The 27006-nt window shown below is 34.5% G+C and overlaps 1 protein-coding gene across 10 annotated transcripts in view; it reads right to left on the minus strand.

Annotated features, from left to right (window-relative positions):
• Positions 1-27006, minus strand: part of DMXL1 (Dmx like 1) — a 132642-nt gene that overhangs the window by 70770 nt on the left and 34866 nt on the right. For all 10 annotated transcript variants that reach the window (XM_004008689.6, XM_004008690.6, XM_042250329.2 and 7 more), the window contains 16 exons: positions 24512-24701; positions 23153-23318; positions 19777-19989; positions 18252-18505; positions 17456-18140; positions 17244-17365; positions 14854-14943; positions 14672-14774; positions 13457-13576; positions 12954-13175; positions 8622-10307; positions 7281-7388; positions 3224-3393; positions 2616-2713; positions 1445-1610; positions 153-414 (listed from right to left, as the gene is read on the minus strand). In XM_004008689.6, coding sequence (XP_004008738.2) covers positions 153-414; positions 1445-1610; positions 2616-2713; positions 3224-3393; positions 7281-7388; positions 8622-10307; positions 12954-13175; positions 13457-13576; positions 14672-14774; positions 14854-14943; positions 17244-17365; positions 17456-18140; positions 18252-18505; positions 19777-19989; positions 23153-23318; positions 24512-24701 — 4655 coding nt within the window. The remainder of the gene's footprint in view (positions 1-152; positions 415-1444; positions 1611-2615; positions 2714-3223; positions 3394-7280; positions 7389-8621; positions 10308-12953; positions 13176-13456; positions 13577-14671; positions 14775-14853; positions 14944-17243; positions 17366-17455; positions 18141-18251; positions 18506-19776; positions 19990-23152; positions 23319-24511; positions 24702-27006) is intronic.

The following is a 27006-nucleotide window of genomic DNA, read 5'->3' on the forward strand; positions in this document are numbered from 1 at the left end:
TAAACTGTATACATAATTCTGTGTCCCCAACTAAACCATAAAGTCTTGGACCATTTATGTCTTCAATTTGCTTTGCATTATCCTTAGCATCCAACAGTGTGTTCTGAACCTGGTAAACTCTTAATAAGTAAGATCTTGGAAGTGTAGCTTACCATCATCCTTTGTGATAGGTTGCTTTATTAATGTTTCCAGAGCACTACTATAATCTTCTAAAATCCAGTATGCCATACTTCGAAGGAAAGGATCGTAATGCATATTTATATTCAACAAGTTGAGTTCACTGACAGGAGAATCAATTCCCAAAATTTTTTTACGTAAAATAGATTTATATGTTGCAGATGTATCAAATTCAGACTCATAGAGTCTTGCTATTACAAGAGCCAACTGAATGTCATTCAGTTTCTCAAGACATACCTTCAAAAAGAAGAAATATTGTTTATAAATAAGGGTATCTTTTGTTTTAAGGTAAAAGACTCAAACTGACTCATTAATAACTACATGAACATAAGCTTTAATAATATCTGAAATTAGTGAACAAGGATAATAAGTAAAACATGCTGCTTACTTCAGCAAATCCACTTGACAACACTTATGTTAATTTAACTGGTAGTACTAAGTGGTGGTGGTGGTGGTTTAGGTAGTACTAAGTATACATTTGCAAAAAGACTTAGTCTAACAGAAAAATACTGAATAATTCTTAATAACATCAATTTAAATGACATTTTATTTTATCCTTGAGTTTTCACTCTTTCCCATCCACCTCAGTAGACTAATGTTTCCAAATCAAAAAAGCTGTTTTGAATCATTTGTATGAAACTCTGAGCAAAAGGACAATTTGAGATAGAAATATTATATTTTAAATATTTATAACTTTTTATAAGGTTATTTGCGAAGGTTCATCAACTAATACAGAGCCAAATATAGGTCCAAATATATTTAAAGTGATGAGGCTTCCCCAGTAGCTCAGAAGTAAAGAATCCGCCTGCAATGCAGGAGACTGAGGCTTGATCCCTGGGTGGGGAAGATATCCTGGAGAAGGGCACAGCAACCCACTCCAGTATTCTTGCCTGGAGAATCCCATGGACAGAGGAGCCTGGTGGGCTACAGTCCATACATTCACACATGACTTGGCAACTCAGTGCACGCACACGTTTAAAATGATAGGACAAATTTTTTATTTTTTTGACCTGTTCATAAATATTCTTAGGAGGCAGATCAACTCCCTATATCAACCAACACAACCTGGTTAATTTTAATTCTGCATAAATATCATTCAAGCTAAATGACAAAATTTTAAAGTCACTTTCAAGTATTACCAGTTACTTTATGCATTAAGCCTTGTGTTAGTTCCATTATACTTAAGTTGAAATTTTAAAAAAAAATTTAAACCATAAAGTGCTTAAAAGGATGACAATGATATTTTTTTAAAAAAAATCACTCATACCTCAATTGCATCTCTGAGGCAACCAGCTAAAAGAAAAAATGCTGCTGAATGTTCAAATCGTTGTTTTCCTAACAAAGAAAAAGCATTCTTTAACGCTGCTTTACGCCATCTCTCATCCTCAAAATTGTTTCCAAAAAACTGTGTCATCTTGGAGTCTTTTTGGGATCTACAAAGAAAAATAAAGTAAGAAAATTTTCGAACATAAAGTTTCTACATCAGAACCAACTTTATGAAGTTAGCCACTTAGAAGTTAAAACTCAAAAGAAACAATTACCAGTTCATAAATTAGTACACGTTTCTTTTCTGAGCAAAAAGAACATTTATGGTAAACATTTACTTTTTCACATAAATTTCAGAGATTACTGAAAAAAAATTCTTTTAAATTACAAAGAAAACTGCATTAGCAGCAGTTTGAGAAATCATTTTTAAATCTATACAAAATATATAATTTATATTAAATTCTGTGTTACTTTACCATTTAATCAATTGCCTGTACATACTCCCAACTGCCCACCTGAGGATGACTTTGATGATAAAAATCATCATCACCAAGGAATCTGTCCTCAAGTAAAACTTTAAGAGACTAAAATCTAGTCTCTGAAAAAACGGACTGACATCACGATTTTCACCAAAGGTTGCTGTTCATACGGATACACCTAGACTGAAGCCCAAATGAAGAGTGAACTATTTATGGCCATCACATTCACCAAGCCTAGCTGAGGACAAATGAATGAGAAAAATTCTAAATGACCCCAGCTCAAGAATGGGGTCAGGGCCCTTAGGAAAAGAGTGGTTTGGAAGGTTAAGTCTGGTCCAAGAGCTCCTCCTGACAGGGCAGAGGGTAGATGCATTTTCAAAGCTCCACCAATTCATCTTCTTCCCCGTTCTAGATAGAAGTTTCCAGTTTAGTTCTTTGTCCTAACAGAGCATCATAAGACATTATTAAAATAAGCAAAAAGATGTTTTTCTGGACTGATAAACCTAAAAAAAACTGAATGTGACCTCATCAACATTCTTTCGCTCTGGTAGACACCTGGGCTTCTTTCACATGAAGTCTGCTAAATACAAAAATAACTAACAATCTACATGAACCACACTAACAAGCACAATAAATCTTTACTTCATACTCTTTATGGAAAGTTTTTCATTTTGAAGCAGTTTTCTCACCTACCTATATAATCCCCAAATCACTGCTTTCTTTTTCATTGCTAGGTAAAAAATGGCAGCATCTAAAGGATCATTCTTTTTATAAAAGGCTGCTTTGGCTACCTGTAATTAGAAAGTATTGGTCAATAATAATAAAGTATTGGTCAAAATTTCACAGAAATAGTTTTTAAGTAAACAAATACTTTCCTTTATATATAAACTGTCATACATTCTCTACTTAAATGTTCAATAAATTTAAAAAATATGTGAATGAACACATGCATATGTATATGTAAACTTATTTATTTATAATTACAAAAGTAATCAAGGTCACAAAGAGGTGGAAATAGGACTAAGCTTTCCATGACAAGCTCTTGAGTACTGCTTTATTTTCCTAAATGTGCATACATACTATTTGTAAAAGACAGATGTATACTACTAAATAAATATATCAACTAGTAATTTAAGAATTAGAATATAAAATTTTAAAAATTATATTAACATGCTATCCTGAAATATAAGGACTACTTAAAAGGATTTTACTGCTTAAAGAGTACCAGGAGAGTAAATATGGAACACCATTTCAATAAACATGCAATACATATTATTTATACACCAAAATAAAACACTCACCTTTTCTATGCACTTGCGTAAGATGCGGGTATTCCGGACCCACCATCCCACACCCATAGCTCTAAGTTCAGACCATGTAGGATCGTCTTTCTGCATCGCTGGCAACATGTTCAGTAGTTCTTCTTCTGCTACTGAATGAAATGCCCAGGCAAAATGACTAGTAGAGAGTCCTGAAGAAATATCAGAAATAATGTTTATAAGAAATATGACTGTATAATTATGATCAGAAACAAATGCTCATATTTGCAACAGAAATGCCTAAAAGTTTATACGTAAGACTTACAGAGTTATAATTATTAAATGTTTGAGGTTGGAGGGAATATGTGTTGGTTTTTTATCTTGCTCCTCCAAATAACTTGATCACATCAATATTATCCACAATGAGCACATAGTGTCTATAATTAAAATATATTTTTAAAAAAAAAGATAAAAAATGCTTATGGACAAATGCCACTGTGCTGAGTCTTTCTATTCTCTAGTATGTTTGGTCTCCTTTCATCAATATGTGTTGTGTGGATTTAATTCCATGGAATTAAAAAAGCATAGAGACAGTACAGATGGTGAACAGAACTTAAGACTGCAAAAACTTTGGAGTAAAAAATGCATAAATTAAATTCCAGCTCATCCTAACTAACTATATAACTATGGGTAAGTTACTTAGTCTCTTGATTCCTCAATTTCCTTATTTACAAGACGTGAATAACTGTGGCACCTACCTCATTACATTCTTGTGAGGATTAAAGTTTGCAGACATGATCCTCTACATAGAAAAACCTAAAGACTCCACCAGAAAATTACTAGAGCTAATCAATGAATATAGCAAAGTTGTAGGATATAAAATCAACACATAGAAATCCCTTGCATTCCTATACACTAATAATGAGAAAATAGAAAAAGAAATTATGGAAACAATTCCATTCACCATTGCAACAGAAAGAATAAAATACTTAGGAATATATCTACCTAAAGAAACTAAAGACCTATATATAGAAAACTATAAAACAATGGTGAAAGAAATCAAAAAGGACACTAATAGATGGAGAAATATACCATGTTCATGGATGTGAAGAATCAATATAGTGAAAATGAGTATACACCCCAAAGCAATCTACAGATCCAACACAATCCCTATCAAGCTACCAGCAGTATTTTTCACAGAGCTAGAACAAATAATTTCACAATTTGTATGGAAATACAAAAAACCTCAAATAGCCAAAGCAATCTTGAGAAAGAAGAAGGGAACTGGAGGAATCAACCTGCCTCTTCAGGCTCTACTACAAAGCCACAGTCATCAAGACAGTATGGTACTGGCACAAAGACAGAAATATAGATCAATGGAACAAAATAGAAAGCCCAGAGATAAATCCACACACCTATGGACACCTTATCTTCGACAAAGGAGGCAAGAATATACAATGGATTAAAGACAATCTCTTTAACAAGTGGTGCTGGGAAAACTGGTCAACCACTTGTAAAAGAATGAAACTAGAACACTTTCTAACACTGCACACAAAAATAAACTCAAAATGGATTAAAGGTCTAAACGTAAGACCAGAAACTATAAAACTCCATGAGGAGAACATAGGCAAAACACTCTCCGACATAAATCACAGCAGGATCCTCTACAACCCACCTCCCAGAATACTGGAAATAAAAGCAAAAATAAACAAATGGGATCTAATTAAAATTAAAAGCTTCTGCACCACAAAGGAAACTATAAGCAAGGTGAAAAGACAGCCTTTTGAACGGGAGAAAATAATGGCAAATGAAGCAACTGACAAACAACTAATCTCAAAAATATACAAGCAACTCATGAAGCTCAATTCCAGAAAAACAAACGACCCAATCAAAAAATGGGCCAAAGAACTAAATAGACATTTCTCCAAAGAAGACATACAGATGGCTAACAAACACATGAAAAGATGCTCAACATCACTTATTATCAGAGAAATGCAAATCAAAACCACAATGAGGTACCATCTCACACCAGTCAGAATGGCTGAGATCCAAAAATCTGCAAGCAATAAATGCTGGAGAGGGTGTGGAGAAAAGGGAACCCTCTTACACTGTTGGTGGGAATGCAAACTAGTACAGCCACTATGGAGAACAGTGTAGAGATTCCTTAAAAAATTGAAAATAGAACTGCCTTATGACTCAGCAATCCCACTGCTGGGCATACACACCAAGGAAACCAGAACTGAAAGAGACACATGTACCCCAATGTTCATCGCAGCACTGTTTATAATAGCCAGGACACGGAAGCAACCTAGATGTCCATCAGCAGATGAATGGATAAGAAAGCTGTGGTACATACACACAATGGAGTAGTACTCAGCCATTAAAAAGAATACATTTGAATCAGTTCTGATGAGGTGGATGAAACTGGAGCCGATTATACAGAGTGAAGTAAGCCAGAAAGAAAAACACCAATACAGTATACTAACACATTTATATGGAATTTAGAAAGATGGTAACGATAACCCTGTATGCGAGACAGCAAAAGAGACACAGATGTATAGAACAGTCTTTTGGACTCTGTGGGAGAGGGAGAGGGTGGGATGATTTGGGAGAATGGTATTGAAACATGTATAATATCATGAAACAATATCAAGAAACAAATCGCCAGTCTAGGTTCGATGCAGGATACAGGATGCTTGTGGCTGGTGCACTGGGATGACCCAGAGAGATGGTATGGGGAGGGAGGTGGGAGGGGGGTTCAGGATTGGGAACACGTGTACACCCATGGCAGATTCATGTAAATGTATGGCAAAACCAATACAGTATTGTAAAGTAAAATAAAAATATATATATAAAATAAAATTGTAAGAAAAATAAATAAAAGAAACAATATAGTTGAAGCATTTGGGATAGTACCTAGCACATAATAACTTTTATTACCCCATATCACCACATTAATAAGATACTTTTATATTTATAAAGTATTATTTACATCAGCAAGTCTCTTGATCTACTGTCTCACACAGGTGGTGTTAATCATTCAGTTTCTATTTTGTCTCTTCAAATTACATTTTGTTTAGCATTAATGAATGAAGTAAATGATTAATTATAAGATTTGGCTTTGACTTATACAAACATATGAACTCAAATTTTTAATGTAATATACAATGGCAAGGAATCTGAATTGCCCACAAGACCCAAGTCTTTGGCAATAAAGAAACTGTAAATAAAAAAGAAACATTTATACTGTGAATGGACTGTTGTTCTAAATTATCTTTAGATTCCCTCGTATCTCTCAACCAAGTTTAATAATTCTTCATAAATAAATAAATATCTGACTTAGAATTTTAGCTTCTCTTTTCTAAGACTAAATGCAAAATGAAAGGGAGGAGGAAGCAGAGAGAAAAGAGACAGAGACCAATGAACAAAGGTTAAGCTGTAGAGTTCCAACACCACTGTTTAAATTTTAGATCCAACAATCTGAGAAGCTGGCTCTATTTCTTAAACCTGGGGGTACTCAGTCAATAAATATCTTGTTTTGTTTAAGTTACCTTAGATTTAAGTAAAGTATTTCTGTTGCTTTGGAGTCCTGACTAATAATATAAAAGTATTTGAAATGTTATTAAACTAATATCTGAAATATATATTAATATTAATAGCAGTTTTGGGAGTGGAAAGATTTTTATTTTCTATGATCTGTACTCTTTCTTTGTAAAACAATTGAGTATATCTTATTTCTCTATTCAAGTTATACTCAAATTTGGGGGGGAAATGAATTTAGATGGATGTCAATCAAAGAGAATGAAGAATATTTAAATAAATTGAAGAGAATGAAATAATACTAATTGGCCTATAATGTATAATGCTTGAAGTAATATTCAATTGTCCAAAATCCATTTCTTCACTAACTCTATCTACGAAATAAATTTCAGAATTTTAAAGCAAAGATGAGGTGAAAGCCAATGTTTTTAACACAAATTAAGGAAATTCAGAATATATCAAACTTGTCATGATCATATCCAGGCAAACAAAACTTAAATGTTCTTAAACCTCTCTTCCACTTGGCTTACTTCCTTTTACTAGATTACTACCAAATCACCTTGGCGAAGCAGTTGAGCTCGATAAGCTGGAAGAGAAGTTGTAAGAAAAGTATGAAGTCGAACAGCCAGAAGAAATTTTAAGCCACATTCATCAAGAGTTTCTCCACCTATAAAACAGAAAAAAAAGTATTTTTACCTATAAAAACCCATTTCAAGAGCAAAACACAAGTAAGTGGTAATAATTCTGGCAAGCAGGGCATGTCACAGCACCAACCTCAGGGTAAAACATTGTGAAACTGACAAAAGCTGTCAATCTAAATATTATCTTTCTTTTTTTCTATACAATTATACGTTATAGGAAAAGCTGTATAGTTTAATAATTTAAAAACTAATAAAGAGAACAAATTGACTCAGGATCTCTGATTTTTTTAAATAATATAATCTCCTCTGACATGAATATTTAAATTAAAATCTGAAGGAATTTTAAAGAAGTTTAACCTCTGTGGTACTTGGTACAATATTTTCCATGTTGATCCAAGTCATATGCCCCATCCAGTAACTGTCAACACTAGAAGAAATGGCTACATGGTAGTGGGACCTGATTTTTACATGAAGAAAAACAAACGGTTGTAATATAGTCAGATCAAGAAATAATATCTACTAGTAATATTTAATATTGTAATTCACAACCAACTTTTCTTAAAGTTATAATTTTTATTACTGTTATTTTTTCTTAAAATTACCCCACATTCTCCTTTCAAGCAAAGTCCAAAGGGTGCATCCTACTGACCTATATCTGGTACTTAAGGCTAGGCTGTTAATTTCAGATCTTACTTGAAATCTGATGGGAATTTTATAAATTTTATTCATAACTCAGGAAATTAAAAATAAAAAATGTTGAGTGAGGGAAAGAACTGATTTTAGTAGCTTTGTTTGTTATTTTAGGAAGGAGTATACATTAATGGTAATTTTTAAAAACCTCAATGTTAACCCAAATTAATAGTGAACTGCCATGATGTGAGAAATAAAACACTTTTTATTTGGGGGTATCTAAGATATTTATTAAGAATGTTAACTTTCACTAAACTCAAAAGTAATGGATCAGATTGGATTTTTGTTATTAAGTAGACAGGTAAAATGGACTGGATTTTTGTTATTAAGTAGACAGGTAAAGTTGAATTGGCATAATGAACCTCTGTGCACTTTCTCAGAGTACTGTAACTTATGGGATAAAGAACATATATTCAAGTTAAAACTATTGTGAAGGCAACAATGATGACATAACAAACCTTTACGGCTATCATTTTTACAAAAATTATTTAAGATTATTTTCTGTGAAAAAATAAGTAAAAATAGTATCATCAGTTTTTCCTCTAATCCTGTACCCAACTTAGTATTACCTTGGCTTCGGTCTCTGCTTTCTCCAATATCAGTGCTGGTAGTTGCAATTGTATCTGCTAAAGCCATCAAAGACATCTGCTCCATCCGGCTGAGTCCTGGTAAACTAGAATGAAGTAAGTGGCCAGAAAGAACCTGAGCATGCTCAGGACCAAAGTAAGTTGGACTGTACTGTGAAAGGTCAATAACCACAGGCTCTGTATTTTCTTCATCTGTCTCTAACACATGACGGTCAGTCACTAAAACTGGCATCTGAAAAAGCTCATCATAATTTTCTTTTGACAACTGGTTTGAGTTATTTAAGGTACTCTGATTACTAGATCTCTCTAAGGATGAGTAATAGCTATCATCATCTGCTGCAAGTAAGGCATATAAAGGAAGTGGAGGGACGGAATCGATTTCTGTGTAGTCTGTATTTTCACTTTTGTTGAATGCCTGGGGGTCTCTAGTAGTACTTCCACTAGCACTGATGGTGAGAGACCTAAGGCGGCGCTCATGATTAGATTCAGCTTCATTCAGAGCCACGACTTCCCCAGCAATGCACTTGACAAGATGTGACAAGATGGCCTTTGCTCTCCGAACTTTGCCAAGATCCATGAGTTCCAAAAGTTGCAAAGGATGGTACTGAGGTAGAGTTGGGGAAAGAACATGAGCTGCTTCAAAAAGACCCGAATCTTCCATATCCACAGAAGGATCAAACGCAGTTTTCTTCCCACAGATCTTCTGTGCAAGACTAGTCATGGATCGAGTCAGAGCTTTCTTTGGAGGATGTAATCCAGAACTTGAGGAGTTACTCTGTTTTATTAAACTCGTTATAGATGGAGTGCTCCCATTATATGAATCTGTTGTAACAGGCTCTTGTTTAGAAGATGGCTGCCACTGGGAATACACATGCATTTCACAATCCATTCCTACCACCAGGATGCCATCTCGGACCCAAGATAAAGAAACAGGAAAAGGTGGAGAGCCTTCTACAGAAGAAACCAAGTCCACACTTCGTAACAGTACAAACTGAGAAAGGGGCACAACTTTAGTACTTTCCCAGAGAGGAAACGCCAGGCTTTCCTTACCAACCTGTTCTTGTACTTTGCCAGACAGGGGTCCATACATAAAAAGTTTTGATCCAATTCCTACAGTCAGAATATGAGAACCATCTTCTCTAGACATCCAATCTAAGTGAACTAAATGCTTTGTGTTTGATGTGACACTTTCTTTACTAGATAAAGAGATCTCTTGTTTATTATAGGCCACTAAATTGCTATCAATACTAATGCCAGAATCCAACACTGTATTTAACTCATCTAAATGAATTGTCTGCTCAAGGACCCAACATGAACCTCCTGTAGACTCACATTCAAAAATACTTACATGCATCACAAAGTCCTGAGAAGATCTACTATTAGACATAGGCTGCTTATATGCTACTGCTAAACGATTCGTGTGTGCACAGCTGACTTCTATAGGCCTACCAGGTACAGTTATACTGCTATTGCTCTGCAGTCCATCTTCAATAAGTAATGGCCATTCTTCCCAAATGTACGTAAGATCTGTTTCTCCATTCTTTGATGTGGCAGATTCTCCAGCCATTACTCTACATCTCCAGAATCTTACTTTCTCATCTGAGCATGAAGTTGCCAATAAATAAGGTGCACTGCATATGGGATATATGGAAGAAGAACTCAGATGTCCTAAAATAAAAATAACCCATTAACAAAATGTCAAATGATGTCAAAATAATCCATTAATAAAATGTCGAATTTGGTAAATACGTCTGTCTTCTTGTACTAAAGGTTTTAGTCTCCTGCATGAACTACCATTAACAACATGACAGCCAATATTTAGCTTAAGGATCAACAAGATCAGTAAGCAGCTTTTAATGACATCAAAATGGTACACAAAAATGACATTATTATCAAAACCTTGAGCCAAAAAAGAACTCAGATAATTTACAGCTAAGGACTCTCTGACTAAATGTGTATCTTATGCCTAAACAAAATAGCCAGATTAAGGCAGAATTAGAAAACCTAAATCCTAGTCCTGGTTTTCAATCCAGCATTCTGTTCACATCTCTTTGCTAGCATTATATATTATTATAAATCTAATTTTAAAGATATCAATACATTTAAAAAATTCATCAACATTCACTGGCTACTTCTCTATAATATTTTTAAATATAGCTGTGTGACTGGCTTACAATTATTTATGTACTAAAAGGGCCTTCCATGATTGAAGCTGTATTTCAAGGAAATGATGCTGAGAACATTCTCAGATGGGACATATGTTTCCTTGGGTTTAATGTAATTAAATACTCAATTTCCTAAATCAGGCATTGGCAAACTTTTCTTAAAGGGCCAAAGAGTAATAATTAGGCTCTGCTAGCCACAGAGTCTCTGTTGTAACTACTCAACTCTGCCATTGTAGAACAAAAGCAGCCATACACAAAAGTAGACAAATAGGTGTGGCTATGTTCCAAACTTATTTATGAAACAAGTAGGTGACCCATAGTTTGTCAAGCCCTATCCTAAACTATTAAATATAAATTACTAACCACAATATAGATGTTACATGGAACATCCATCATATTTTAAAAGCATATTTCAACATATTGTTAGTAAGTTTTTTTAAAGTCCTCAAGGACTTAGCAGTACTACAAAAGGACACAATTAACATTGTTCAGTATTTCTCTGAGCTAAACAGATAATAAAGAGTTTAGTGGTTATTTAGTCACTGCTAAGTGTGTCTGACTCTTGCAACCCCATGGATTGTAGTCTACCAGGCTCCTCTGTCCACTGGATTTCCTAGGCAAGAATCCTGGAATGCTGTTTCCTTCTCCAGGAGATCTTCCCAACCCAGGGATCTAACCTGCATTTCCTGCATTGCAGGTGGATTCTTTACCACTGAGCTACCAGGGAAGCCATCCCTTCCCAAAAGTCTCAGTTAAAAAAAAATTGTTAAGACTAGGAAAAAAAGCTTTTATCATATGCTACTGCTTTTGTCAAACAAAAGAAATTTCTTCTCCTGCCCTAGGACTTTTTTTATTGTAAACTCAACTTGCACCCAAGATTATTTTTAGAAACATCTTCAGTTTCTCTTACATTTGCTATAAAATTTTTTTAGAATGGAGTAGTGAAGAGTATACTTTTTTGGCTAAGGATGCTGCTGCTGTTGCTAAGTCACTTCAGTCATGTCAGACTCTGTGCAACCCCACAGACAGCAGCCCACCAGGCTCCCCCATCCCTGGGATTCCCCAGGCAAGAACACTGGAGTGGGTTGCCATTTCCTTCTCCAATGCATGAAAGTGAAAAGTGAAAGTGAAGTCGCTCAGTCATGTCCAACTCCTAGCAACCCCACGGACTGCAGCCTACCAGGCTCCTCCGTCCATGGGATTTTCTAGGCAAGATTACTGGAGTGGGTTGCCATTGCCTTCTCCAATGGCTAAGGATAACAGCTCTTAAAATTTCATCAATACAAAAATCATTTTTTTTCAAACTTTAACTTTCCTTGCACTGATTCCTCTTTTATTAAAATATACAAAAAAAAAAATCTCAGAATGTTAAAAAAAATTTATCATGACACTGTAATACTCCTGCTAACTTCACCAATTACAAAAGATTAAGTGCTTGATTACATGGCAAACTGAAGAGCATTCGAAGTAACTAGTCAAAAGTGATAAGTAAAGACCAAAAATCCACACTGTGACTATGAAAATGAAAGAACTAGGTGATTAAAAAGATGGATTTTTGTCTTGGTTTTCATGATACCCTTGATACCTTGAAATTCTGTACACTGGAATGACCTGGAAGGTTTGTCAAAATAAGACTGCTGGGTCCCACACCAGAGTTTATGATTCAGTAAGTCTAGAGAATGACCCAAGACTTTTTACTTCTTACAACTTCCCAAACAAGTTGCTGATGCTGCTGGTCTGGGGACCACATTTTGAGGACCACTGCCCTAAGGATGAGGATGATAAATATTTATCAGGACACTTAAGAGTCCTTCACAGCACAGAGCTCCTGGCCACCATTACCAATATTATCATTTGGCAAATAGGTGCAACTCCATTATTAAGTCTGCCCTGGAAACTTTCACTTCGTCTTTACAAAAGAATAATAAAAACTTGTCTTGGAAATCAATATTTAAGACAGTTCTGGCTGACAAATGCCAGAGTAATCATAATGAGAAATTTAAATTTTTAATTTAGGATATTGAAAGGTATTCTTTCCATTTCTGCTCCTGTGTGAATTTAAAAATGGGAGTTGCACCTATTTTTAAATACACAGTAAACCTTCATGCACTGCCAAATGTATCAGTCTCTTTTTACAAAGTTTACACACCTGCTGATGGCTTAACACTTATTATCTCAACTCCTTCTGGCAAATGCAACTCTTGGCTATAAACCATTTCTGAAGACAGAGTCAACTTGCTGGTACTCTGGAGATTTGCTCTGCAAGCCTGATACTTTTGTGAAAAGGGGGATAGGATCTTCTCTGGAGAAGAAGAATAATGTTCTTCTGGCTGCCAAGCTGCTTCAGATATTTTTGTATCTACTTTTTCATCTATAAAACATAAAAAAAGAACCAAAACACTGGGAGGGAACCCCTATAAACATTAAAATTGCTAAATTTTATAATCCAAAACTGCCTTATAAAAGATAAAAATGTAAACATATTCCTATGTTTCTTTATGACAAGAAAACTGAGAAATTGTTTTTTCCTTAATTAACAGAATAAACTACAATTATCCTGTCAATAAAAATAGCTTAAAAAATATCCACCAATCTATCTATACATACATTGTTAATCTAAGTCTACTAAATAGAAAAAAAAAAACAACTCACCCAATGAGACAGGAATGGACTTTAAATGCAAATTCCACATGTGTAACAATGAACGGTTGTCTTGGGTGCACTCTATTACAATTAGGTAGAATTTTTCAGAAAATCCATTAGGTGAGCTGCCTGTTGGTATTAATGATGTATTTCACTATTAACATAGACAGCTATTAACCTCTTAGTATGAAAAATGAAAAATAAAGAACATTCTGTTGATATAAATAACCCTTTATATCCATATTTCTCATTTTCAGCATCTTTCCATCACTGTATTTAAAGGTTACAAAAGCACTACAAGCATTTTTGCAAAGTTCAAAATTCTCAGGGAAAATGATAGAAGACTAAGAGAGTAGTGGTAAGAAATTAGACATTCAACATAAAGGTGTAGAATTCAAAAAGGTACTTCTTAAAGGAGGAAAATAAATGGAAAAAGGGTAAAGAAATGATGTACAAGAAAATAAAAATAATCTGAAACAAATACAGAATGCAGTTATTATTATTGTTTGAGTCTTGATAATCGACTTTTAGAGCAATTGGTACACACTGTACAGTTCCTTGGTAAGTAAAGTTATTTTTGAGTTTGGTTTGGCTCTGTAATCAAAACTAATAACCAAGATATTTTAGCTTTATTTTCCTGATTTTCTTTATTTAAAATAACAGCTAATACTGGGAGGATGAATTTAATATCATTTTTAAAACTGCTTAATTGTAAGAAAGTATTAATTAAAACCGCCTATATAACTTTAAGTTTGTAGCTAATGCTTTAAATTGCAGATTTTTAAAGGGTCAGGTGCCAATATCATTCAAATTATTAGGGCAGGACCCCTCCCATGCAAAGAGCACTCACACATTAATGATAAAGAACATGTCTATGATACTTTTTTTAAAAACATAATTGATGTGAGTTCTCTGGCAATCCTGCGGTTAGGACTCTGCACTCTAACTGCCAAGGGCCTGGGTTTGATCCCTAGTTGAGGAACTAATATCCTGCATGCCAGGCAGCATGGCTAAATACTGATTAACTAATTACAGTATTTTAAAAAACCATAACTGACAAACTCCTTTAATTTTTTCATTATTATTGCCTTGTTAAGAATAAAAAGATACTGGTATTTATGACAAATATTATCACAAATGTACTGAAACACTGTATCAACTTATCTTTATTAACTGCCTAACATACTGTACATTTTATAGCTCATTACATAAAAAATTCTTTACCTGCATCAGATAACATTCTGTCTTTTCCCAGTCTTTTCTTCTCAAGATTATTCAAAATGAAGTCTTCTTGAAAAACATGAAGTAGTTGGGTTTTTCTGCCTTGCTGAATGTAAATAAATACCAACATAAGTTGACATACATATTATTTATTAATGCTAAGTGGCCAGAAAAATAATACTTACAAGTTTGGTAATGGGATCTAATGCGATAATGCATCCTGGCCTGGCTGTTGACTGTTGACTTACGATGTTAAACACTTCACCAACATATTTCTGTTTTTGAAAAAATGGATATTTCCTTTATTAAACAATTAAATTTAAAAAACAATAAAAAATGATGTAAAATTTGAAGCATAACAGACAATAAATAAGTTCAGGTGAGACTAAATAAGTTCACAAGTCTCTTTTATTATAAACATTCTGGGATTTTACCAGGCAATTACACAGGAATGAACAGAGTTATATAGCTCAGTTGGTGCAGAGAAAAACAAAAGCAACGGTTGGTAATCATTAAGGAGAAAAAGTATTTTATATTTTTAACTATGAAAGACTGACTTCAATCTCACGGGAATGTTCCAAGAATCAAAGCTTTTTAGCATTAACTTTGACAAACAAAGCTAAATAAACAAATTAATATACTATTTATAAACAGTGATTTCTTGAGCCACATCATCTCCTGACTGCTCTTGTCAAGGTCATATGGTTAAATTCAATCTTCATCATGCCTGATCTATCAGCATATGAATCTGTTATTTCTTCCTCCTAGAAATTTCTTCATTTTGGCTTCCTTTGTACACCACACTCACCCCACTTTTAACAATGGAATGCCCCAGGGTTCAATCTTCCTACCATTTCTACTTTCCAACTATAGCCTCTCCCTCAGAGATCTCATTCAGCATCACAACTTTATGTTCTAACAGGTACTTATTTTCTATCTTCAGACGAGGCCTCCCTCTAAACTCCAGACACTAGCCTACTAGATCTCTTGGATATCAAACAGGCATTTAAAAATTAACATGTCCAAAGTTAGGCTCTTGAATCCTCCCTGCACCTCAAAACCTATTTACACATTCTTCACATCTCAAGGCAAACCTTGGGAGTTAGCCTCTTTTTCTCACACAAACCCCATACCCAGTCCAATCCTTATAGTCAATGTTCAAAACACATTCAGATTTGACCAGTTCTTATCCTCTTTACCACCACACCACTTGCTACCATTCTAACCCCCTTTCACTTTTTCTTAAACTACTGTAATAGCTTCCTGAATTGGTCTCTCTAAGAACACTTCTGCTTCCCATGTCTAATCTATATAGCAAACAGAGTGATATTTTAAAGCCTAAGTCAGATCATATCACTGTCATTCTTTACACCAGTTTCTATGTCATTCAGAGTAAAATTCAAAGTAACTACAATGGCTTATGAGGTCTTTTACTGCAAAGGCCAGGCTAACTTTTTAACTTTATTTTTTATTACTTTCCACCTCATTTATCCTACACCAGCCACAACAGCCTCCTTGATGAGCCTTACCTACCAAACATGCTCTGGTCTGAGGATCTTTACACTTGCTTTGCTGAAATAGTTTTCCCACTAAATATCCACAGAGGTAGCTCCTTCATCTCCTCCAGGTCTTTGCTCAAACTGTACCACTTCTGTGAGGGTTTCCCTGACCAGCACTTTACTTGGCACTCCCTACTACTTCTGCAACACTGTTTCCCTCCAAAGTATTTATTAATATATTTTGACCTTTTTTCTATATTCTTTCACTGAATGTAAGCTGAGATTTTTGTCTGTTTAATTCACATCTAAATTCCGAGCACTTAAAAACAATTCCTGAAAAAGAGAAGACCCTCAAGAAATATGTTGCTACTATAACACTGTATGCTTTAAAAAAAAAAACTTTGTCTTCTGTAAAATAACTTAGGGGAAAACAAAAAAAAAAGATAGGGGCAGACCACTGATAACCAAACTGAAAGCTTTTTTCTCTTGATTAAGATTAAAATGCCACTCTTATTATTTCAGCTTCCCCTGTTCATAAATAACCTATAGATGAACCAACATGATTTAGCAATATACCGCCAGAAGTCCCCATGTATCTCTGAGCCAGGAAATACTATGCGACTTCCCTGGTGGCTCAGTGGTAAAGAATCTGCCTGCCAATGCAAGAGACATGGGTTCGATCCCTGGGTTGGGAAGATTCCCTGGAGAGGGAAATGGCAACCAACTCCAGTATTCCTGCCTAGAAATCCCACACACTGAGGAGCCTGGTAGGCCACAGCCCATGAGGTTACAAAGGAGTCAGACATGACTTGAGGCTGAACAACAAAAGGAAGTACTACATATTGTTGGACATTAGATTCTACTTTTGGAATGAATGAAAGACATGGTTTCTTTTTAAGGGATTGGGATCACTATAAGATCCCAATATAATGTAAGACTATAATGTAAATGTGCAAAAAATTACTAAAAATACATTATAAATTTTATATGACAATCCTAGAAATTGCTCAGTAAGTATAAATTAACTATTTAAACACATCATATTTTATTCTTAGTTTCAAAAGTCATTTACTTACAGAAATTTCAGGATTGGAAAGCTCATATAAAAGCTTCTTGGCATCAATAACTGCTTCATATAATCTCAGATATTGCCCATCACTTGCTACAAAGCACGCACTAGGAGAGTTGCAATATGCACCTAGATGTATTTAAAAAATATTTAAAATTTAACTTTTAAGCAACAATGTCAGAAAATCTAAAGTTCTTAAGTAAAAATCAGAATGCTTACCTAGACAATAACTGGGAATAAGAGTAGGCAGCCATGCCACATTGGAAAATGCAGAAACGTGAAGAGAATTAATCCGGGCAAGCTCAGAAACACCTCCAGAGAAAGACAATGGCCCAACTGGATCAACTCTCCAAAGAATAAGCTCACTGTAAACTGCATTGGGATCCTGAAAGGCCATGTCAATAGTGCTTTTATTCTGTTGTGCCAAAGGACATTCTTCAATATTCACAGCGTCATCAGGTTGCTTTTGGTTATCAACATCTGGTGTCCTTAATGCATTATGGTGTGACGTTGTCAGCAATAACGGTAATACTGAGTGACAAGCTAAATCATTAAGATGAAAGCGATGACCACAGTATCTGGATTTGTGGGAAATACTGAGAACTGTAGAAAAAGCAGATTCTTCGGCAAAACTGACAAGCCATTGATTCAGGGAGCCATCAGCGTGCTTTGAAATCATCATAACATTAGGAGTAAAAATACTTAATTTTAAACTATTAGTTGATTTACTGTGACCAGAAGAGATAAGCATTGACGTGGAACGTGTCAGGCTGGAAGGTTTTTGTTTCCCTTGCTGAATAGCCAAGTCAACATTCTTGGTACAGGCATACATCACTATGCTTTTACAGAGAGAGTTTGCATCACCTGTGGGGAAAGCTACAGGAATTCTGGAAACAAAGGACACCTGGAATTAAGAACGTGAGCATTAGAAGACATGAAACTATATAAAGAGGTTTTACAAAACAGTACCCACATTTAACAAAAAGCTGCTCTCCAGAGATCATAAAAGTAATACCTGTACTTGACGAAACATACCAGGCTGGTATTCGTCCAGCCAATCCACATGCCAAACCAGCAAAGAACCATCCATGGGATGAATACTGAATAGCATGTCTGCATTTTTACTCCATTCAGACAGAAGTACTTCAATCTGATGATCAATGGCAGATGATGGTAATGGTACAAAACTTGAATTTGCTACCAGTTTATCACCACCCAATTCCTTCTTTTCATGATTTATTTTCAGATCATCAATGCTGTCATCGATCTCTATAAACAAAAGAGTTCATGAACCATATAAATACAATCAAGCTACTACTATAAATTAAGAAATGCATTCTTAATCTATCTTTACAAATGCATTCAAAATGAAAAACATGTTTTCATATAAATAGGAAATGGGGTTCCCTTTAAAAGTAATTTTGCTCCAGGAATATAAGGCCACTGGAGTAAACTCAGTAATCAGAAGGCCCAAAGGGCTCAGTCACTGGATTATCAGTAGAAGGACTATTACTGACTGGAAAATCGGTAAAGGGGGCACAGAGTCAGACACAACTGAGCGACTAACACTTACTTACTTAAAGGGAGCATGAACTTGGAAAACAGTACTGGGGGGAGCAATTTGGCAAAAGTTATTGAAATTTTAAAATGCTTACACAATATGCTAATTCGCCATCTAGGGATCCACCTTAGAGAAAACTTCACACAAAGATAGAGACGTGTGATTTCACCATTATCAGTATATAGTGAGAAACAACTGAAATCAATTTAAATGTCTATCAACAAAGAAAACGCTTAAGTTTTCTCTTGAGTCTCCTGATTCAGGAGCTGTTAAAAATAATGAGCAAGAAAAGTGCCGAACACTGAATTTAAGCAAGCTACAGATGAACATGATGTTCATTTAAAAATGAAATCCCATAGTACAATTAAAAAGAAACTACCTTTACATATACTTGCATGAGCATAGAAAAAAATAAAATCTGGAAGAATGCTCATCAAATTTAACAGTATGGAAACTTTATACATGATGGTACTGTTAAATTTTTTTTAAGGGGAACATGTAAACTTGTAATTTAAAAAACACTTGATTTCTCTCTACTTGACTGAGGCTGAATGAATAGAAACTGAATGTAGAGCTTAAGTCCTAAGTGTACTGCTTTTCAAACTTTAATATACATACAACTCATTTGGGAATTTCACTAAATTGCAGATTCTTGTTTAGCAGCTACGGTGGAGCATGAGATTGTGCATTCCTAATAATGCCAGTGCTACTAGTCTGCAGATAGTCCTCTGAGCAGCAAGACCCTAGTGGCCCACAGAAGCATAAGTATGGAGAATTCTAAATCCCTACATTACCATCAGGAAGTAAGACACTTGGAACAAAACCGTCTATACTGGATTATTATATGAGCTAGTCCAAATGTGTATTATGCCACTGAAATCTGAAGGTTATTCCTAACAGTAGCTGATGCTACCCTAATATAAAAATCTTCACTATCTTAAACAAAACGTCATAGTTTTTATCCTTCTTAAAGCTTTACCTTCATCAGATTTTACATCTGCCTGATTAGAATCTTCTACACTGGTCTCAGAAGATGGTTGCTCAAAACTTTTTCTAAGTTGTTGTAAAAAGACTTCCATGGACAAAGAAAAATGCAACTCTTTATTGTTTAGCCAGTGTACCACAAAAGGTCCACTCTTCTCTTCATTTTCACTTAGACTCAGAGAGGTAATAGAAGGAAGAAGTGGAATGTCTACAAAGAACAAGAAAAAAAATCAAAATTATAATTTCTATCATGCTAGCATATAAAACACATTTTATTTAATCTGTAAGACTCACAATATAATGGTTCCCACAATTATTACTAATGAAAAAACAGACTTAAATGGTGTATTTAATATACTTATTGTAAAGGACAGAAAAGTACACATTCAAAGTCACATACCATAACTTACTTATATACACACACATATGTATTTTTCTACAATTATAAAATGTTCTCATTAAGAAACCTATCTATAATTTGTAGACATGTAAATAGAATAGTGTTCATAATTTATACAGAAACTCATTAGAAACATATTTTAACTTGATCTACCATTAAAAATGTCATCATCAAGTTGTCAAAGGAACCAGTGATATGTTTACCTCAATAGCAACAACTTTCTTTTACTTAAGAGACTGACATATTAACTTTTTTCATGACCTACCTATCTAATCCTAAGATAAGATACTACAATAGATACTGGTTATTTATTAGCATCAAGATTGAAATCAGATAGTATGAAACTGAGGTTCCCTTCTTATATTCAAGAAAATCATTCAAGACAAGTCAACTCAGCTAAAAAACAAAATAATATCTGGTCCCTTGGTATTACTTTTGAAATCATTGCTAAATGAAGTATATTGAAGTACAAATTCAGAGTAAAAAATGACAATCCTTACGTAACAGAGGTAAAGAAAGATTTGTCTATTATTATTAAAGTCCAAATCTAAATCATGCTAGTGTCTGCTGAACAGTACAGCCTGGAATAGATTCAGGGAAGGTTAATAATTTTCTCCAGAACAAATCTGCTGATTTTAAAAAATAGGAAATACAAATAATTTGAATTATTTGTTCAAACACGGTCTATTGCTGGACACCAACAGAAACAGTATTATAAAGGATAAAGGAAAGGATAAATGAATCTTTTCCCCACCCCTTCTACTGGAAGTGGTTCTAAGAGTTGATGGATATTATCTAATTCAAGAGCTCTGTTTATAATTATATATTCGTTAGTATAATTGTTTAATTAGTGTTTATCTATCTCCTACCTGGTTATATGCTTCATATGAGCAATGATCAATAATGTTGTGATCATTATTGTATCTCCAGTTCCTATATGGCACTAAACACACAATAAAAGCCTTGAGGGGCTGAACTACCAACTGCACTGTTGCTAGGTGGATACGCAATAATGTCAGAGATTTAAACTGTCCCCAAGAAACTTCATGGGTAGAATTTTCTGATTTTCAACTTTATAAAATCAACCCAGAAGAGATTAAGTAATCCTGAAGTAGATCACAGGCCTAGCAGTTAAGTACACAAAAAAGGAGGGGCTTAGGCTGACTTAGCAGAAGCATTCTGATTGAAAAGTAATCACATTTCCTTTGCCTTCCGACCTCACTCAAAAAATTTGGTAAAATCATTTCTTATGAGAAATAATCATGGAGAGGGTATAAGTGCTAGAACTAAGATAACATACTATTATGAACTTCTCTCCTGTATCTATTCTATTGGTGAACAAATAAGTGAAGCCAAATCTGCACTGGGCCTTACAGAAAGGTCATTCTAACAGACCTAATTTAAGGAAAGAAAGTCTCCACAGAATCTAATATCGCTCCTAAAGTTATTATTTTTATTTGATTTTCCCTAAATGTATGAACTTTTCTTGGGGACCTACAATCTGAAGAAAGGTTTTAAGAGTTTTCCTTATTGTAAGGTAGTCAAGAAGATGTTACATTGTAACTTAGGGTTTCTTTTTCCATAACACCTCAGCCTTTTCTATTAAAGTGAGAATTCAAGCTTTCTTTAGTCTCAAAATACTGTCTTTTACTCACAAAGACTTTCAAAATTATTCCACTGACCTCAGAGCTTCCTCTGGATACTATAAGCACTGACAATATATCTTTTTTGATAAGGTAATAATATAATTTTCAATAAAAATCATTCAATATTCTCCCATTTACATTTTCTTGGCTCACGGATTCTTTTAGTGCTGGGACTGTTATTAACCAAATAAAACTGAAAAAAAAAATAGGTAAATACACTTTATTCCTACCCCAGGTATCTCTGCACTTTTAACTTATCAAAGCACTTCTCACTTTGATTCAAGTAATTAATGGACTTATTCATTCTATGAACTTCTCACTTTGATTCAAGTAACTAATGGACCATATTCATTCTATGTTTCTTGAAGAACACAATACTGCAAATCCAGTATGTTATATGTAAATAGGTTGTGCTTAATTTATGTTTAAGAATATCTCTGGACTTCCCTGGTGGTCCAGTGGCTAAGACTCTGCCCTTTCAATACAGAGGGCCTGGATTCAATCCCTGGTCAGGGAACTAGATCCTGCATGCCAAAACTAAGTGTTCTCATGCTGCAATGAAGACCTGGTGCAGCAAAATAAACAAACAAAAGAATATCTCAAAATACACAAAAATTCATTAGAGTGGTTACCTTCTGAGGAGGAAGACTAGGGTGGAATAGATGCGAAGGGAGGTTAACTTTATATTTCCTGTATAGATGGTGTTTATTATGTGCAAATATTATTTTTAACTTTTTCCCAGCAATATTTTAAGGTTCTACCTTAAATGCCCAACTATGACCACCTGGTTTTTAAACTAACATAAAATATTTACTATAATGATAAACACTTCAGTCTTCAAATTCATAGATAAATCCAGGTATTCTAGATCTTTCAATCTATCTCAAAGTACATATTTGACCACAAAACAAGGTTTCTTAATTCTTCAGTTATAACTTCTACAATATTTCTGCCCTATTTCTGAAATGGCTCCAAAGATTAAGTACAAAACATACCAGTTTCATATGAACAACTATATGGTAATTATAATTCTGAGGTGTTAATTTCTTTGTTAAGTATTAGTTCAAATCTCAACTTCTGAATAAAGTAATACAGAACATCTCAATGACTTATCACAATCTAAAATTACAGACCAAATCACAGCCTTAAGAAGCAAACAAGTAAACAAAAACTTTTTCTATCATCAGTGAGCTGGCTATAATGAGAAGTTAGCTAAGAAAATCACCTACAATTTTTTACTTACTCAATAAGTATAGTATAACTTACTGGTCATAAAAATCAATCGACTTGATCTGGAAAACATTTTCTGAATAGGGCTTTATTACCTGTGGCTGGGTTGATGCTGGCTGCTATATGAAAGTGGCAAAGTGCATTGGCATGCAGTGGAGTGTTCCTGTGAACATGATGAGGGTCTTGCTGGTGTGGCAGGTATCCAGTATGTGCTACAAGTGCAAGCGATCGCCGACCTCTACGAAAAAATTTCAGATTTACCTATAAGAATAAAAACAATGTGAAACAATGCAAAACAAAGTGAAACTAACGGCTATTTTGTTATAAGCATGTAAGTTATATAATGATTGTCAGATGCTCCTATTTCAGATAAGCCTATATGTACAAGTACCTTAGAGTATTTTTGTACAACAAACATGAAACATGAAATAAGCCTGGAACTTTTAACTGCCCAACTTTTCTTTAAACCATCACACAATATGTTAAATTTTGATTTAATATTTTAATTTAAAAAAAGTTTACCATGCACCTGTGGAAAATGATATCCCTATTTATACAGTTCTCTTTGTATCCACAGGTTACTTCCTATGACCACAAAGCACTGAATAATATTACCACCATTCATTAGGATGGTATTTCATAGTTTACAAAGCACTTTCACTGCAATCACCTCACTTGATCCATGAGGTAGACAAAGCAAATATTGCTATTCTCATCTTTCATATGATACAATACTTTATACAGAACACAACATCACCTAAAAGTGATTCCTAGTCAAGGACTTCTTTCAACTATTATTATATATAACCACTGGTTGAGTCTCAGTGGTTGAGTCTCTATACAATACACATGTAATTATATTCTATGCCACTAGCAATACAATCTAAATTTGAGAAACAGTATTTCCATAATCATATAAAACATTCAAAGATAAATCATTTTTAGGTCACTTTCTTATTTTCAAGAATCCATGTTACTAGTCTATGTTTAATCAGCACCAACATCAAAAACTGACTTTAGTTTTGCCATACTATGGTAATTCAAGTTCTTGGAGGTTTGAACGCTAACAAATGTAGAACACAATCTGATAAACTAATCATTCCTGTAATGACAGGACAAACACCCTAAGCCCTAAAGAAAGAAAAATAATAAATTATTTTTACAGTCAAATTTTTGCATTCTCAGATCTTAATTGACTTTATGTTATTTCAGCTAAGTTATATATGATCATCCTTTTGATATCATCAGTTAACCTAAGGTTAACTTTGTAATTACAGGCAGTTTCATGCTAGACAAAAAAAAAAAACCCTAAAAATTTTCTGAGAACTGATTTCCTAAGACATATATTTTTTCATAACTATCCATGATTTTGAATATTAAGATGAGTGTTACAAAAAGGCCTTGTACAAAAGATATTAAAACATATAGGAAAAACATCTAACAAAAACACTCACATCTGAAGCATTTTGAACTCGTTCTTTACTGGAAACGTTTCTCTTGATGTTATTTGTTAAATTAATTGGTTCAGTCCAATGGTTGCAGTCACTTCCATAGAGCAAACAATCATTTGGTAAAAATGTCTCTACCCAAAGACGACATATGTTATCTTTGCAGCAAGTCAACAGTACATTACATACAGAAGCCCTAAGGAATAAAAGGATTTTAGAAGCAAAAACATAAATTTCCCACAGTATCATATTCCACAATGTTTCCATAATTATTTAAATGTATACAACTAAGGTATCAATGAGAAAAGTCAATATACATTTATGCAACATAGTCAAAACCATTAAAACTGAGTTGGGTATTTGATTTCATCACTGCAAACGCTTGCTAATCCATTTATTTTCTGCCTATAACTCAGTAGTTCCTGTTTCAGTAATTCAAGATTCTTATATCTAAAGAACAAAAACTGAGATCATATCATACTCCCTCAGTTAATAACAAGGAAAAAACCTGACATCTTCTATTCAGATTTTCTGATTTATTCAGTGGATATTTATTCAAATTATTTCACAATGCTTCATTTTTACTTCCTGTAAAGGTATATGCATACTTGTCACTAACAAGCTATAGTAACTAGCACACTTACTGTGCCTTTGCCTAACATATACCAAAAGCAGTCAAGTGCAAAAACAGAAAAATTCATTTAAGTATTAGCCATCTCCTTCCTTATTCATTTTTGACTTTCAGTGCATTTACTGTCTTGCCACCCCACAAAATAATAACAAAACAATTACATATATGTTAATAAATCCCATATGCATCAAGAGCTCAAAAGCTGGAATTCTATTATTAAAGATTACCTTTCTATTGACTGACAATCTTGTTAGCAAACTTTTTTTCTAAAGTTGCAATATCCTGTAATAGACACTTATTCAAACATATCTAACTGATTAAAAAAGAAAAACCAGTAGAAGGTTTCTATCAAGTAACTTGGTAAGTTAAAGAAAAAAAATTAAAATATTCTATAGTAGTCACTTTTTAAAACATACCTGATTAAAAAAAAAAAAAAGCAAAGGGCAAGACCAGGGAGAACAGCACATTCTATCTTGGTAGCTCTCTCCAGATTCCTCCCCTGCTCTTATACCTCCCTCCCTGCCCCTCCCCTTCTATGTCTACTCCCCTACTTCTTTTCCCTTTCCATCCACTCTCTGGGCTTCCCTGCCTCTGCCTCCTCCTACAATTCTCTGCTTCTTAGCCTCCCTTTCCACCTCTCCTACCTCTCATTGGTACCATCCTCCTAGGGCCTCTCCTTACCTTTCCAAACCCTCTGTTTCTCCTTCCTTTTCCCATCGTTATGCCTCTCCATCCTCTTTTTCCTTCAATTTTCTTCCCCTTTTTTCTCTGTCTCCCTCTGACCTTTTCCTGCTCCCGTTTCCTGTTTCTCTCTAGCATATTTACATACACACAGGCAGTGGCAATAATATCAAATGTAACAGAAACAGAAGAAAATACAAAAAGGCAATATGGAAAGTGCAAGGTTCATAGTGCCCCATCAGTAAATGGCAGAATGGGAGGCTTACAAACAAAGAGCAGAAGATAGGAGTCTAAAGAGTTGAAAAGACAGCAATCAGGAGAGGCATATGAACTTAGACAAGACCAACAAAGCAAGCTAGAAAGGTGCACAACTCAGAAGCATGGACACAGTTTCGACCGCAGATAATGTTCTTCAGAACACCAAACCTTTACAAATAGTGTAAACAGCTGGCTGGTAATATAAGCTCAGCACGGAAGAAATATCCTGATGTATCTGAGGCATTGCTCAGGCCATATCTCCCTTTCTCATTTCTTCATCAAGGTATCTTATTCTCTCTTCAATAAGCACATCATATTCAGGTACAGCCCTCCCCCTCCACCCAAAACTGATATATATAGATGAATGACCTTATATAGGGCAACAGTATGATGGGTAAGTGTCTGCAACAGTTATCCTATCTTGAGGCAACAACAGGCTAAGATGGTTCTAAAACTAGTTATGTAAAACCAACTTCTGAAGGTTTTGTGGGGGAAATAACCAAACCTCCCAATCTGTCCTACATTTATCATTTTTAATTAACAGGGAAGTGCCTGTATATGCTCATTACAAGCACGTCCCCATTTTTCCTCTCAAGACACTTTGTGTGAAGCGTCATCATTTGGTTGAACATCTTAATTTTAAGATGCCATATCAGGAAGGACAATGGTCTTTGATGGGATCTCTTTCACCCTCATGAGAAAGGGTCAGCCTTCCTGCTATAAATCTGCAGGCAGCTGGTGAAACAAACATGAAAACTAAAAGAACTAAAGGAGATTAGTTGGTTTTTTAATAGATCCGAAAGTGAAATTCTGGAAACCTTGCCAAGACACCACAACTAACAGAAAAGTCTCGTTCTATATCACAGTTTTTTATGCTGTAGAATTTAGTTGATAAAAGAGATAAAATAAGTAGGGGGAAAAATTAATATGT

The sequence above is a fragment of the Ovis aries genome, chromosome 5, assembly GCF_016772045.2.
Source record: "Ovis aries strain OAR_USU_Benz2616 breed Rambouillet chromosome 5, ARS-UI_Ramb_v3.0, whole genome shotgun sequence".
NCBI classification, from domain to species: Eukaryota; Metazoa; Chordata; class Mammalia; order Artiodactyla; family Bovidae; genus Ovis; species Ovis aries.